Source organism: Cebus imitator, unplaced genomic scaffold, assembly GCF_001604975.1.
Source record: "Cebus imitator isolate Cc_AM_T3 unplaced genomic scaffold, Cebus_imitator-1.0 Scaffold15, whole genome shotgun sequence".
Classification (NCBI taxonomy): Eukaryota; Metazoa; Chordata; class Mammalia; order Primates; family Cebidae; genus Cebus; species Cebus imitator.
Window position 1 is genome coordinate 291,032 of NW_016107330.1, and position 13,776 is coordinate 304,807.

The 13,776-nt window shown below is 51.1% G+C and overlaps 1 protein-coding gene across 1 annotated transcript in view; it reads right to left on the minus strand.

Annotated features, from left to right (window-relative positions):
* Positions 1 to 13,776, minus strand: part of GPR157 (G protein-coupled receptor 157) — a 23,444-nt gene that overhangs the window by 5,319 nt on the left and 4,349 nt on the right. Inside the window, exon 2 of the mRNA XM_017503460.2 lies at positions 2,272 to 2,485. Within this exon, the coding sequence (XP_017358949.1) occupies positions 2,272 to 2,485 (214 nt within the window). The remainder of the gene's footprint in view (positions 1 to 2,271; positions 2,486 to 13,776) is intronic.

Consider the following 13,776-nt stretch of genomic DNA (forward strand, 5'->3'; position numbering starts at 1 on the left):
CTGCCTCAGCCTCCTGAGTAGCTGGGATTACAGGCACCCACCACTGTACCTGGCTAATTTTTGTATTTTTATTAGAGATGGGGTTTCACCATATTGGCCAGGCTGGTCTTGAACTCCTGACCTCATGATCTGCCCGCCTTGGCCTCCCAAAGTGCTGGGATTACAGGTGTGAGCCACCGTGCCTGGCCTTAATTTTTATTTTTATTTCTTTTTTTGAGATAGAGTCTTTCTGTGTTACCTAGGCTGCAGTGCAGTGGCATGATGACTCACTGCAACCTCCGTCAAATTGAGGCGATTCTCCTGCCTCAGCCTTCTGAGTAGCTGGGACTACACATCCGGCTCACTTTTGTATTTGGGGTAGAGATAGGGTTTCACCATGTTGGCCATGCTGGTCTGGAACTCCTGACCTTAAGTGATCCACCCACCTCGGCCTCCCAAAGTGCTGGGATTACAGATGTGAGCCACTGCACCCAGCCAATAAGAGGATTTCAGACCAACTGGGAAGTCCCAAAGCCATCTCCAGCAAGGACTCTAGCTGAGGCAGGAGAGGGTGCAGGGCAGGTGAGAACCGGGTAAATTTCCAAGTAAAAAGAAAAGAGAAAACTTGACACGAGAAGACACAATGGGAGTAGAGGGCAGGGACCAGGTGTCCAGATGGCCATCCTGACTCAGAAATGGCTGCTGGGTCGACAGGATGGCCTACAAGATGGGCACACACCCTCCTACAATTTTGGCCCTGAAAACTCAGAGGGCAAAAAGAAACACGGGGACTCACACCAGCGAGCCTGCAGGATGAGGCTGGAAGTCTGAGTTTAGAGCATTTCCTCTGGACTGCTCCAGCCACTCCTCACATTGTGTCTTTGCTCAAGGTTACCTACACTTCTGCCTCTCTCTCCAGGAGGATGGGATCCATGGCTGAGTCCTTAAGCCCTCAGGCTATACAGCGCTTAGGTGCTAGGAGATGCTCAGTACAAACCTACTGCATGAGGCTGGCCACGGTGGCACACGCCTGTAGTCCCAGCACTTTGGGAGGCTGAGGCAGGCGGATCGCTTGAGGCCAGGACTTTGAGACCAGCCTGGCCAACATGGTGAAACGCTGCCTCTACTAAAAATACAAAAATTAGCTGGGCATGGTGGTGCACACCTATAATCCCAGATACTCGGGAGGCTGAGGCAGGAGCATCATTTGAACCTGGGAGGCAGAGGTTGCAGTGAGCTGAGATCGTGCCACTGCACTCCAACCTGGGCAACAGAGCAAGACCTTGTCTCAAAAAACCAAAATAGGCTGGGCATGGTAGCTCACACCTGTAATTCCAGCACTTTGGGAGGTGAGGCGGGCGGATCACTTGAGGACAGGAGTTAGAAACCAGCCTGGCCAACATGGTGAAACCTCGTCTGTACTAAAAATACAAAAATTGGCTGGGCATGGTGGCGGGTGCCTGTAATCCCAGCTACTTGGGAGGCTGAGGCAGGAGAACTGCTTGAACCCAGGAAGTGGAGGTTGTAGTGAGCCGGGATGGCGCCACTGCACTCCAGCCTGGAGGACAAGAGTGAGACTTCCTCTCAAATAAATAAATAAATAAATAAGAATTTAAAAAATATTATAAAATAAAAACACATGAAATAAGTGATCGAGTGGATGAACAAATAGGTTAATCTGCGGGTAATCTTTTGCAGACGTTTGCCTGTGGCCAGGAAGAAGCCCTGGTTCACAGGCGCAGACTAGGAGGCAAGAGCAAGGAAGAACGGGGCCAAGGTGTCTTCCCTACTCTCTGGCCCGCCCAGGCTACTGATTTCTGAATTCCGAAAAAGCCTACCATTTAGGATATGATAAATCACCAGGAAAAGGTAGGTGAGTTATTTGCATCATCGATCATGAAATTTCAGTCCTCCCTTCCCTGGGTAGCCCGGTCTTGGGTCCTACCTCACTTGCCTTTTAGCTAAATTCAAGTTTAAGCAGCCACCACAGGCTGTCCACCAGGGGGCAGGAGAGGGCCGCGACTGAGGACACAGCAGCCTGTCTGCAGGAGCCCCGTGCCCAACAGGACCCGACTCCTAATGCGGCAGCAGGAACTGATGCACCATCCGTGTAATACAACATGTTGCATGAAGCCTGGTACATACAGTAAGTGCCTGGTCCCCTCGGGCCTGTCACTGGTTCTGTCCCCAGAGAGGCAGCCTGTCCCCTGGGGTGGCCAAACTCAACACCAGGCCCTGCATCTGGGCACAGCGGCCATGCAGAGGGCCCTGAGCTCTGCGGGCAGCACCTACCGCTCTGTTGATGTGCTTCCGGACCAGGAGGTACAGCAGGGGCAGCAGGACATATGCCAGGATCTCCCACAGCTTCCCCGTCAGCAGCATCCACAGGAGGTGGTCCTCAGCCTCCAGGTCGATCCAGCACCAGCCCACAGACACATCTGAGGCGTCATAGCCGATCTTCTTCAGGGCGACAGCTGCCACAGTGATGACCAGCGGGACTCCCCAGCTGAGGAAGGAGGAGAGGAAGAGGCACCGGGGTCAGGCCACGGCTCCTGTTAATGTCAGCTCTCACAAAAATGACGAAGGACGCCCTTCAGAAAGGGGATGGTGCTCTCCGGAGCCTGGATGGCACAGTGTCCCTGGAAAATAAGAAGCGGTAGGTGTTGCCCCAGGAGCCTGGCTCTAATTTAGAATTCTGTGGTTCTTCAGGGACTGGCACTAGAATGGAGTGAGCTCTACAATGGAGCCAGCTCCCAGTGTGTGCCCAGCTCCTTCTGCACCAGGCTTGGGCACCAGCATGTGAACATCTGTCCATGCTCATGCAAACGTGCCACAAACGATCAGTGTCCCCCGGCCAGCCCTTGGGTCTAGGGGTGCACACATCGGGGGCTTAGGGTTGGTTGCCTGGGAGGAGGGTTCCAGGGTCCTGCTTAACTTCTACAGGCTCTAGAAGGGCGAACGTAGGCTTTGTGCAGCATGTCCCCTCAGCCCTGAGGACTTCTTGTGCAATGGGTGGGGAATGGAACCTGGTAAGGGTCAAAGGGGACCTTTGAAAGCATAAAGCTCAGGTAGCGGCCCCTCTGAGTGCCATGTTGGGCTGTTTTTCCTTTTTTTGAGATGGAATCTCACTTTGCCACCCAGGCTGGAGTGCAATGACACAATCTCAGCTCACTGCAACCTCCACCTCCTGGGTTCAAGTGATTCTCCTGCCTCAGTCTCCCAAGGTGCTGGGATTACAGGCCTAAGCCACCATGCCTGGCCTAACTTTTGTATTTTCAGTAAAGATGGGGTTTCATCATGTTGGCCAGGCTGGTCTCGAACTCCTGACCTCAAGTGATCCACCCACCTCAGCCTCCCAAAGTGCTGGGATTACAGGCATGAGCCACCACACCCAGCCCGGGCTGCTTTCTAGAGCTCTCTCCCAGCCACACAGCCAGGAGTAGGCCCCCTCCCTGTGGTCCTGGAACCGGTCTGTTCCTTCCACAGCAGTGGGGCACACAAAGGCTATGGTAGCTCCTGAGAGAGGCCGCCAGTGGGGAGGTAAGAGCTTGGATTTTAGTGTGTGGACTGGATCGGAGTCCCGGCTCTGCCCCTGCAAGTTATTTAGCTTCAACACGCCAGGTTCTCTGCAAAGCATGGATGACGACAGTGACTGCCGGGTGAGTCGTTATGAGAATAAACAAATACATGTGTGTACCGGGCGCAAGGCTAGGCAGGCGTGTGAGTGTTCGCTGCTGTCAGGACTGTTGAGTCTCATCCTGCTGTCCCAGGGTTCAGGCCTGTGGTGCAGACACTGGGGCTGCGTGGGGCCCATGTGGTTTCTGTCCCCAGGAAGAGGACACAAGTATCGCTGTCCTAGGTCAGTCGCCTGGAGGGCAAAGCCTTAGGTAAATGGGAATGATACCATCGGAGCCATCAGGAAACTGGTTCGGAAATGGATTATCTGTTGCGAGCTCTGTGTTGGGGTACTGGCTCTTTCTGAAGGGAAGTCAGAGACCAACTATAAGATTAAAGTTCAATGTGAATCTGAGGCCAGGGGAACTGTGCTTCAAGGGGTTGTCCCAAATGCTGCAGGGCTGGCAGAGGAGGCCAGGCAGGGATGAGGCTGGGAGGCGAAAGTCAGCTCCCCAGGACCGGGAAGGCCTCATGCGGATGCTTCCAGAACAGAGGGCCCTGGCCAACCATACCCTCTGCAGTGTTCTCCAGTCCCCACTGGCCTCTTTAGGGAGAGGCAGGAGTGCTGACGGCAGAGTCACGTCACGCTCAGTGGCCTAAGTGGCAGGAGGTAGTGTGTCCTGTTTGAAGTCACAAAGACACAAAAAGACCACAAAAGCCCTGGTGAGGTGGCTCACACCTGTAATCCCAGCACTTTGGGAGGCCAAGGCGGGCAGATCACTTGAGGTCAGGAGTTCGAGACCAGCCTGGCCAACATGGTGAAACTCCATCTCTACTGAAAATACAAAAATTAGCCAGGTGTGGTGGCGCATGCCTGTAATCCCAGCTACTCAGCAGCCTGAGGCAAGAGAATTTCTTGAACCTCAGAGGCAGAGGTTGCGTGAGCCGAGATCTCGCCACTGCACTCCAACCTGGGTGACAAAGCAAGACTCTGTCTTAAGAAAATCCACAAAAGGTAATAAAGGGTTGTTTTAAAACTCACGATGGGCTGGGTGAGGCGGCTCATGCCTGAATCCCAGCACTTTGGGAAGCCGAGATGGGTGGATCACCTGAGGTCAGAAGTTTGAGGCCAGCCTGGCCAACATGGTGAAACTCCATCTTTACTAAAAATACAAAAATTAGCTGGGCATGGTGGCACGTCCCTGCAATCCCAGCTACTCAGGAGGCTGAGGCAGAACAATCCCTTGAACCCAGGAGGCAGAGGCTGCAGTGAGCCTAGATTGCACCACTGCACTCTAGCCTGGATGACAAAGTGAGACTCTGTCTCAAAGAAAGGAGGTAAGCGGCTTTTAAAGTGCCATGATGCCAAAGCTCCAGTCATAATGTGCTGTTCCTTGTTATTTTACAGTTGCAGGATTCTGCTAAGGAATTCTGGGAAAGGGGAGAGCACTGTCTGTAGGAACAGTCTCCCTGGAGAAGGATGGTCTGGAGCTGGGGCTCACTCACATAGGGGATTTCCCTCTGAGTTAGGCCTGGGAGGTCACGGTCTGCACAGCACTCCCTTGGGCTCCCTCTGCATCCCGATAGCCTTACGGGAAACCGGGGGACCACACAGACCTGCAGTCTGTAACTGGAGGCTTGCAGTACTAAAGCTACAAAGCAGATTTCCTCTGTGACACTGAATCTGTGCTGGGAAATAACCAAAGGGAAGGTCAAACAGGCAGAGGGTTTTGAAAGGGTTAAGAATGTGGGTTTAAATTAGCTGGGTATGGGGGTGCACACCTATGATCCCAGCTACTCAGGAGGCCGAGGGAGGAGAATCATTTGAACCCGGGAGGTGGAGGTTGCAGTGAGCCCAGACTGTGCCAGTGCACTCCAGCCTGGGTGACAGAATGAGACCCGTCTCAAAAAAAAAAAAAAAAAAATGTGGGCCTGATCAACAGGGAGAGGTTGTTTGAACACACAGAAGGAGCAGCTGTGTGAGGGCCAGAAGCTGCCAGGCAGATATTTAAGTGAGAGGAAGTAAGAGGTAGAATCAGGGAGCCGGTGGGAGTGGAGGGGGTCTGATGATCCTGCAAAGCAAGCTGGGCCAGATTCACTCACTTACAGGCATGGACAGAGGTGTGTTGGGAACGTTTCACAACTGGCTCTCCAGAAAAACGCAGATGTCTGCACGTGTGGGTGTACACACGCATACACACGCACATATAAATGTATAAATTTCACCCGCAGGATGTGAAGTGCACAAGTTATAAATAATAATAAAGTACACAATAATAATACTCCCTCCTTATTGTCCATTCCGTGCTGCCAATTGATTCTCACAGAATGCTTTTGTTGATTTCAGCCAAACCCTGAATTTTGGCAACCTGTGGTTGCAATCAGCAAATGACAGCCTCTCCATGGCATGAAGTTAATTGATGCTTTCATTTCCCTTAACGAGATGGAAATGAAATAAGGAAGAAATAGAAAACAAGATGTATGTTGGTTGCTCGTGTCACAAGTTGCTGGTGACATGATCAACTTCTTTGCTGAATCAGGTACGAGTTTTTCCCCCCAACACTGGGAGGGTGTTTCCTTAATTTTTTTCTGCTCCGTGACACTGTCTCTTCTCCTTACCTCTTCTTTACATACTGGGTTTTCTGGCTGCCCCAACACAGCTGCCATCACTGCTGAAGCTCAGAGATAAGGAACACTTAAGTTTAATCTATACCTTTAGCGTCTTCTCCATTACTTTCTTAAGTCTACATCAGGGGTCCAGCAAACTATGGCTCTCAGACCAAATCTGGCTCACAGTTTCTTACAGATAAAGTTTTATTGCAACACAGCCACACCCAGTCATTTACAGATTGTCTACCACTACTTTCAGACAGAGTTGAGGAGTTACATACAACTGAGACCGCGTGGCCCACACAACTGAAACACTTACTTTACAGGAAAACTTGGCTGACCTCAGCTCTATACAATCAATGAAACAATAAATCAAGCCCTGATTTGTTGTCTTTGCCAACTTCCATCTACAAATACTTCCACCATGGCCATTCCGCCCACCAACACATATAGCCGGGAACAGATGCACAGTAGCACACCATTATATAGTATTTCCACCACACAGATATGACAGATGCAACAACCACAAGTATGCAAAACAGCTATGACACAATGAGCTTTGAATATTTACGGTTTTTTTTTAAGTTTTAAAATTTTATTATTTTAGAGACAAGCTCTTGCTCTGTTGCCTGGACTGGAGTGCAGTGGTGCAGTCATGGCTCACTGAAGCCTCCAAATCTTGGACTCAAGCAATCCTCTCACCTCAGCCTCCAGAGTGGCGGGTACTACAGACACATGCTACCATGTCCGGCTTATTTTTTGCTTTTTGTAGAGACAAGATCTTGCTTTATTGCCCAGGCTGGTCTTGGAACTCCTGGCTTCAAGTGATCTTCTCACTGTGGCCTCTCAAAGTGCTGGGATTATAGACATGAACCACCATGCCAGGTCTAGTGTTTTTTAAGATGGGATCTCACTATGTGTTCTCAAGTAATCCTCCAGTCTGTCTCCCAAGGAGCCGGGACTACAGGCATGCACCCCATGCCCAGCTCTGTTTTTAATAGAATTTATTTTTTAATAATGGTCATATCTAACAAGCAGCTCACAGAATTCCCTAAAATATAACAATTGGGTCTTTCAAGCTGGCTCCAGGGCACCAGCAGACATAGGGTAAAAACAACAGGAGCAGACGGTGCCCCAGGCTCCTGACTACAGGGTGAGGAGAAGGCTGGTGTGTCTGGAACTCTCAGAAGGATAAACAGATCAGTTCCCCAGCCAGGGGGCCACCCTGAGCTGCAGGTGCTCTAAATCTGATAGGTGATCCACAGACACGTGTGTGGCGTAATTCCTGCTTTCTAGAAATGCGTATTACTGTTCTGACCTGTGGCCAGGTGCAATGGCTCATGCCTGTAAACCAGCACTTTGGGAGGCCAAGGTGGGCAGATCACCTGAGGTCAGAAGTTCGAGACAAGCTGGCTGACACAGTGAAACCCCATCTCTACTAAAACTACAAAAAAAAATTAGCCAGGTGTTCTGGCATGTGCTTGTAATCTCAGCTACTCAGGAGGCTGAAGCAGGAAAACTGCTTGAACCCGGGGAGGCGGAGGTTGCAATAAGCTGAGATCATGGCACTGCACTCCAACCTAGGCGACAGAGCGAGACTCCGTCTCAAAAAAACACAAACGAACAAACAAAAACAGTTCTGACATGTAGCACCTAACAGTTTTTCCCCACTTCACAAGGGAAGCCACCGCCCAAAAAAATAAAGCCAGAACAAGTTAACACACGGCTTAATAACTGCACACATGAAAAAGACCAAGGGATTTAGTTGATTACAACCTAGAAATTCATGTGGTTGGAGGGGTCGTCCTGATGCTCAGATGTGGTGGCACAGAACCGCCAATGGCTGGTGCCGTCTGCCTGTGAGTGGACGCCTGCAGCCCACATTCTAAACCTGAGACTGCAAGCTGGCACCAATGCCAGGTCACCTTGGGAGCATGTGAAGAGATCATGGGCCCTGAGCTATCCTCAAATGGTTAAAAAGTCTTGAAGAGAACCTGGTGGTGAAGTGGTTAGATGCCGGAGGAATGGGCGGGGCCCTGCCCAATCCTGAACCCGGGGGCTGAACAGGCAGCTTCCACCGAGAGAAGGTAAGTGACCATGTTCAGGGGATGCCATGACAGGTGCTGGGTGGGGGTGAAGGTGGGGACATGGGTTAGAGCAGGTGACTGATAAGGCCCCTCTTCTCTAAACCTGTGACTCTGAGGCTGGGAGGAGGCCCAGCTGGGCCTGCCCGGATGGAGGAAGCCCAAGACAGGTACTCTGAGTGTAGCTCCGATTTGGCGGGGGCACCACAAGCGTCTCCCAGAGATGCCCAGGCAGCAGTTCCAACTTATATTTGCCTAGAAATCAAAGCCAGACACCAGTCAGCTTCCTCCCCACTTGGAGGCTGTTAAGGGCTCAACTGTGTCCCCCACAAATTTCATCTGCTGAAGTTCTAATCCCCAGAACCTCAGAATGTGAGTGTATTTGCGACACAGGGTCTTTCCAAGGTGAATAAGTTAAAATGGGGTCATTAGAGTGGAACCTAACCCAATACAACTGCTGTCTTTACCGAAAAGGAAAGGCCAGGTGTGGTGGCTCACGCCTGTAATCCCCGCAGTCTCTGAGGCCAAAGGATCACTTGAGCCCAGAAGTGTGAGACCAGCTTGGGCAGCAAAGTGAGACCCTGTCTCTACAAAAACATACAGAAATTAGCCGGGCATGGTGGCACACCTGAAGTCCCAGCTACTCAGGAGGCTGAGGTGGATCACTTGAATCCAGGAGGTTGAGGCTGCAGTGAGCTGAGACTGTGCCACTGCACTCTATCCTGGGCAAGAGTGAGTGGTTTTTTGTTTTTGTTTTTGTTTTTTTTTGAGATGGAGTCTCACTTGCTGCCCAGGCTGGAGTGCAATGGTGTGATCTCAGCTCACTGCAACCTCTGCCTCCCAGGTTCAGGTGATTCTCCTGCCCCAGCCTCCCATGTAGCTGTGACTACAGGCATATGCCACCACACCCAGCTAATTTTTGTATTTTTAGTAGAGATGGGGTTTCACCATGTTGGACAGGCTGGTCTCGAACTCCTGACCTCAGGTGACCTGCCCGCCTTGGCCTCCCAAAGTGCTGGGATTACAGGCGTGAGCCACCATGTCCAGCCAAGACCCTGTCTTAAAACAAAAAAACAACAGCAACAAAAAGAAGCAGCAATGGGCACACAGATCTTTACAGAGGAAAAGACCAAGTGAAGACACAGGGAGGAGATGGCCATATACATGCCAAGGAGAGAGGCCTCAGGAGGAACCAAATCTGCCCTCACCTTGACCTTGGACTTCAGCTTCCAAAACTGTGAGAGAATAAATTTCTGTTGTCTAAGCCCCCAGGCTGCGGTAGTTTGTTAGGGCAGCCTGAGTAAACAAGACAGGCTTTCTACAGCTTGTGCGGGTGAGACACACGTCCCGGCAGAGAATACTATCCCGGCTCCCAGGGCCCCCAGTCTCAGAGGTGAGGGATGACTTGGAAACTCCCACCCACACAATGCCCAGATTAGCAGAGCTGGGCCAGGACCCTCCACCAGCTCATGGAAGGAGAAACTGACAAAAAGCCATTCATACTTGCCAGGAGCTTAGCGCTTTTTGGAACTTGACACCTTCTGTTTATAAATCTCCTCCAGAGAAAGGAACTGGAAGTACCGCACACGATTAGCCAAGCAGTGAGTAAACCCTCTGTGAGCCCTGAATTCCCCAGCTTTGGTCAGACGACCACAGGCAGGCGACTTGTCCCCAGCAATGCTCTGGGCTGCCCTGCCCTTCAGAGCCGGTCCTTGGGCGTTCCCAGCCCTGCCCAACTGGAGATCTTCTGCTGTGTGGTTCCTGGAACCTGTCCCCCTCAGAGTCAGGGTGGGGGGCACCTGCAGACACACCTCCACTTCACAGACAAATGGAGAGTTACACCAAAAAGCAGCCCACTGGTTTCAAAGACCCTTAGAATGCCATCCCCGCTGCCAGGAAGCGGTCAGAGGTTAGGCTGAGGGGCTCAAGGCAGGGTCTGCTCAGTCACCTGCTCCCACCCTGGGATTCCTGTACCTTTTCCCACCCCAAACCCCAGCCTTCCTACAGATCTCTAGGGGTTGGCACCTGCCAGGAGGAAAACAAGCTGGTCTTCTCCCCCTTTTCCGAAGCAAACACAATGCCTGGTGTAGGCACCATGAGGTCTTGGGATGTCAACATAACTCAGAAAATGCTTTGAGAACCAAACTCTTGTACAACAATGCGCCAATTTACAAACCTCAGGATGGAGCAGGGCTGGGGGAGTGAGGCCTGGTGAGAGACTGCCTGGAGGTTTCTTCCCCCGAACAATGGACACTCATTGTCCAGCTCCAGGGGCAGAGGGCCAGGACCTAGGAGAAGTTCAGGGAGTCAGCCCCTGGGCAGGCCACCACGAGGCCACTCTGCGGCTTTGACTGCAGAAGGGGAGAGGAATGTCTAAAGGAACTCTCAGATGCACACTCATGCCCTAGTGTCACCCCGACTGTAGCCCTTAGCTCAGGGAGGGGCAGCTCGGCTGAAGGTCAAGGGGCAGCCTCAGCGCTCACGCCTCCCGCCAAGCTGCTGGTGCTCAGCCCCCTGCTGCAGGCTTCCTGCTGCACACAGGGACGCAGTCCCATCACCTTCCCCGGTCACCTAGGAAAACTTTTATGGGGAAATAAACAAAACCAGTTCAATGCTTGTTATTTTGGGGAATAGTGGCTGACATGGGGTACTATGCATGAGGCCACTTCCTCCATCCCTCATTCAGATGTCACTTGCTTGGGGAGACGGGCCAGCTCTGCCACTGGCTCATCCCTGCCACCCTATGGTGAGCTCATTTCAAATCAGAGAACTCAGGCTAGGCATGGTGGCTCATGCCTGTAATCTCAGCACTTTGGGAGGCCAAGGTGGGCAAATCATTTGAGGTCAGGAGTTCGAGACCAGCCTCACCAATATGGTGAAACCTCGTCTCTACTAAAAATACAAAAAAATTAGCCAGGCATGGTGACGTGCACCTGTTATCCCAGCTACTTGGGAGGCTGAGGCAGGAGAAGGGCTTGAACCTGGAAAGTGGAGGTTGTAGTGAGCCGAGATCCCGCCACTGCACTCCATCCTGGGTGACAGAGAGGACTCCGTCTCAAAACAAACAAACTAAAAACAAATTTTTTTGTTTTTTGAACTTCTAGCTCCAGGCCCAGGTTTCTCCTTTTTGCGACGCTGGGACTTCCCGCGGCCGCGAGAGCGGGGTTTTTATAGTAGACCTGGGGTGTCACAGACTCTTGCTTCCTCTGTAACCCCAAGCAAACTCCAGAGGGTGGGGATCAGCATGTGGGTGAGGGGCATGGGGGCTGGTCCCTGCCAGGGTCATACCCACACCGGGCCCCAGCTCAGCGGAGCCAGAAGAAACTCAGATGTCCGAGGCGAACTGGCTCAGCCAGGACCCTTCCTTCTGACCCCCAAATGAGCTGCCCCCACCCTTTAGCTGCCCCCCATGCTCACAGGCCACACAGCTGACGTCTGGCCCCATGGAGGTGCTGGTGGAGGGGGTGATCACCTCGCCCCTGCTGACCCTGGTCTGGCATATCTCAGGATCCCATGCAGGGAGGAACGGCTGTGCCGCTCTTGGAAAGGTAGGTCCCCTTCTGTGGGAGGTGGGGAAGTGACCTCCTCCCCTGCAGCTCTGGCCCTCCCTCGGGTGGGTGGGGTAAACACACAACCACTCATGCACACCACATGAAAGTCAAAGACAGGACGTCTGTGGCAGCCGCCTCACCAGCTTAGACACAGTCAAAAGGGTCTCCTTAAACACAGGGACTTCCCCTGAACACCGAGTATCTCACACAACCTTACAAAAGCAACCGCCACCAAAAATTCAGAATGCTATCAGAATCAATGGATGCTAAACCCTTGGGTGAAAGCATGAGATGTCATAGGCTGTTACGAGGCACCAATGTCTTTCAGCAAGACATTTAACTCCAAAAGGAACTTTGCAGTGCAGGAAATTGTTAGATATCACCTTAGCCCAGTGATCAGCGTTAACATCACCAGTAAGGGAATACATCCAAGTCGCCAGCCACCCGGTAGAAAGCAACGAGAGAAACATGTTTCTGGGACATCCTGCCAAAAATGCAGAACCTGAAACCTCTCATGAGGAAACATCAGACAAACCTGAATTGAGAGGCATTCTATAAAATAACAGGCCTGTACTCTTCAAAAACGTCAGTATCGTGAAACACCAAGAAAGCTGGAAGAACTGTTTCAGATGGAAGGAGAATAAAGATACATGGAAACTACGTCAACATATAAGCCACAATCTTCCTTTACTATCAGGAACACTGTCAGTCCAGGGACAAAAATCTCAATAAAGTCCAAGCTCGGTGGCTCACGCTTCTAATCCCAGCACTTTGGGAGGCCAAGGTGGGTGAATCACTTGAGGTCAGGAGTTTGAGACCAGCCTAGGCAACACAGTGAAACCCCATCACTACTAAAAACACAAAATTAGCCAGGCATGGTGATGCATGCCTGTAGTCCCAGCGACTTGGGAGGCTGAGGCAGGAGAATCACTTGAATATGGGAGGTGGAGGTTGCAGTGAGCTAAGATCACACTATTGCACTCCGGCCTGGGAGTGTAAGACTGAAACTCCAAATTCAAGAAAAAAACGACAACTCAATAAAGTCCACCAATCAGAGGACAGAATTGTTCAATGTTAATTTCCTGCTTGGGTAGGTGCATGCAGTTCAGTAAGAGATTGTGCCTGTCTTCTGGAAATACAAACTAAAGTATTGAGTATGTCACTTACTCTTATTTTATCTTTAAATTTTCTCTCTCTCTCTCTTTTTTTTTTTTTAAGTAGAGGTAGGGTCTCAGTATGCTGGCCAGGCTGGTGTCCTGGCCTCAAGTGATCCTCCCACCTTGGGCTCCCAAAGTACTGGGATTAAACCACTGTTCCCAGGTCCTGTCACTTACTCTTAAATTGTTCCAGAAAAAATAATTAGAGAGAATAAAACTGATATGGTAAAATGTTAACATTTAGGAAATCCGGAAAGCTAAAAATAATTTTTTTATTTTTTTGAGATAGGGTCTTGTTCTGTCGCCCAGGCTGGAGTACAGTGGCGCGATCCCAGCTCACTGCAACCTCCACCTCCTGGGCTCAAACGATCCTCTCATCTCAGCCTCCTGACTAATTGGGACTATAGCCACACACCACCACACTTGGCTAATTTTTTGTAGAGATAGGGTTTTGCCATGTTGCCCAGGCTGGTCTCAAACTCCTGGGCTCAAGCAATCGCCTGCCTTGGCCTCCCAAAGTGCTGGCACTAGTGGCGTGAGCCACCGTGCCCGGCCTAAAAATAAATTATTGTTGAAATTATATCTCAGTTTTTTAAAATTGTCATAGCCAAAAGACAATACAGACTCACAAAATGAGTCCTGGATTGGGTCAGAAGTAGATTCTAACCCTGAGCCTCTCCGTTACTAGCTATGTAGCCCTGTGCCATCACATCCACTATGCGGGTAATCACCCTACCCTTCCATTCTGTTGGGTTACTTTTCTTCTTTTTTTTTTTTTTT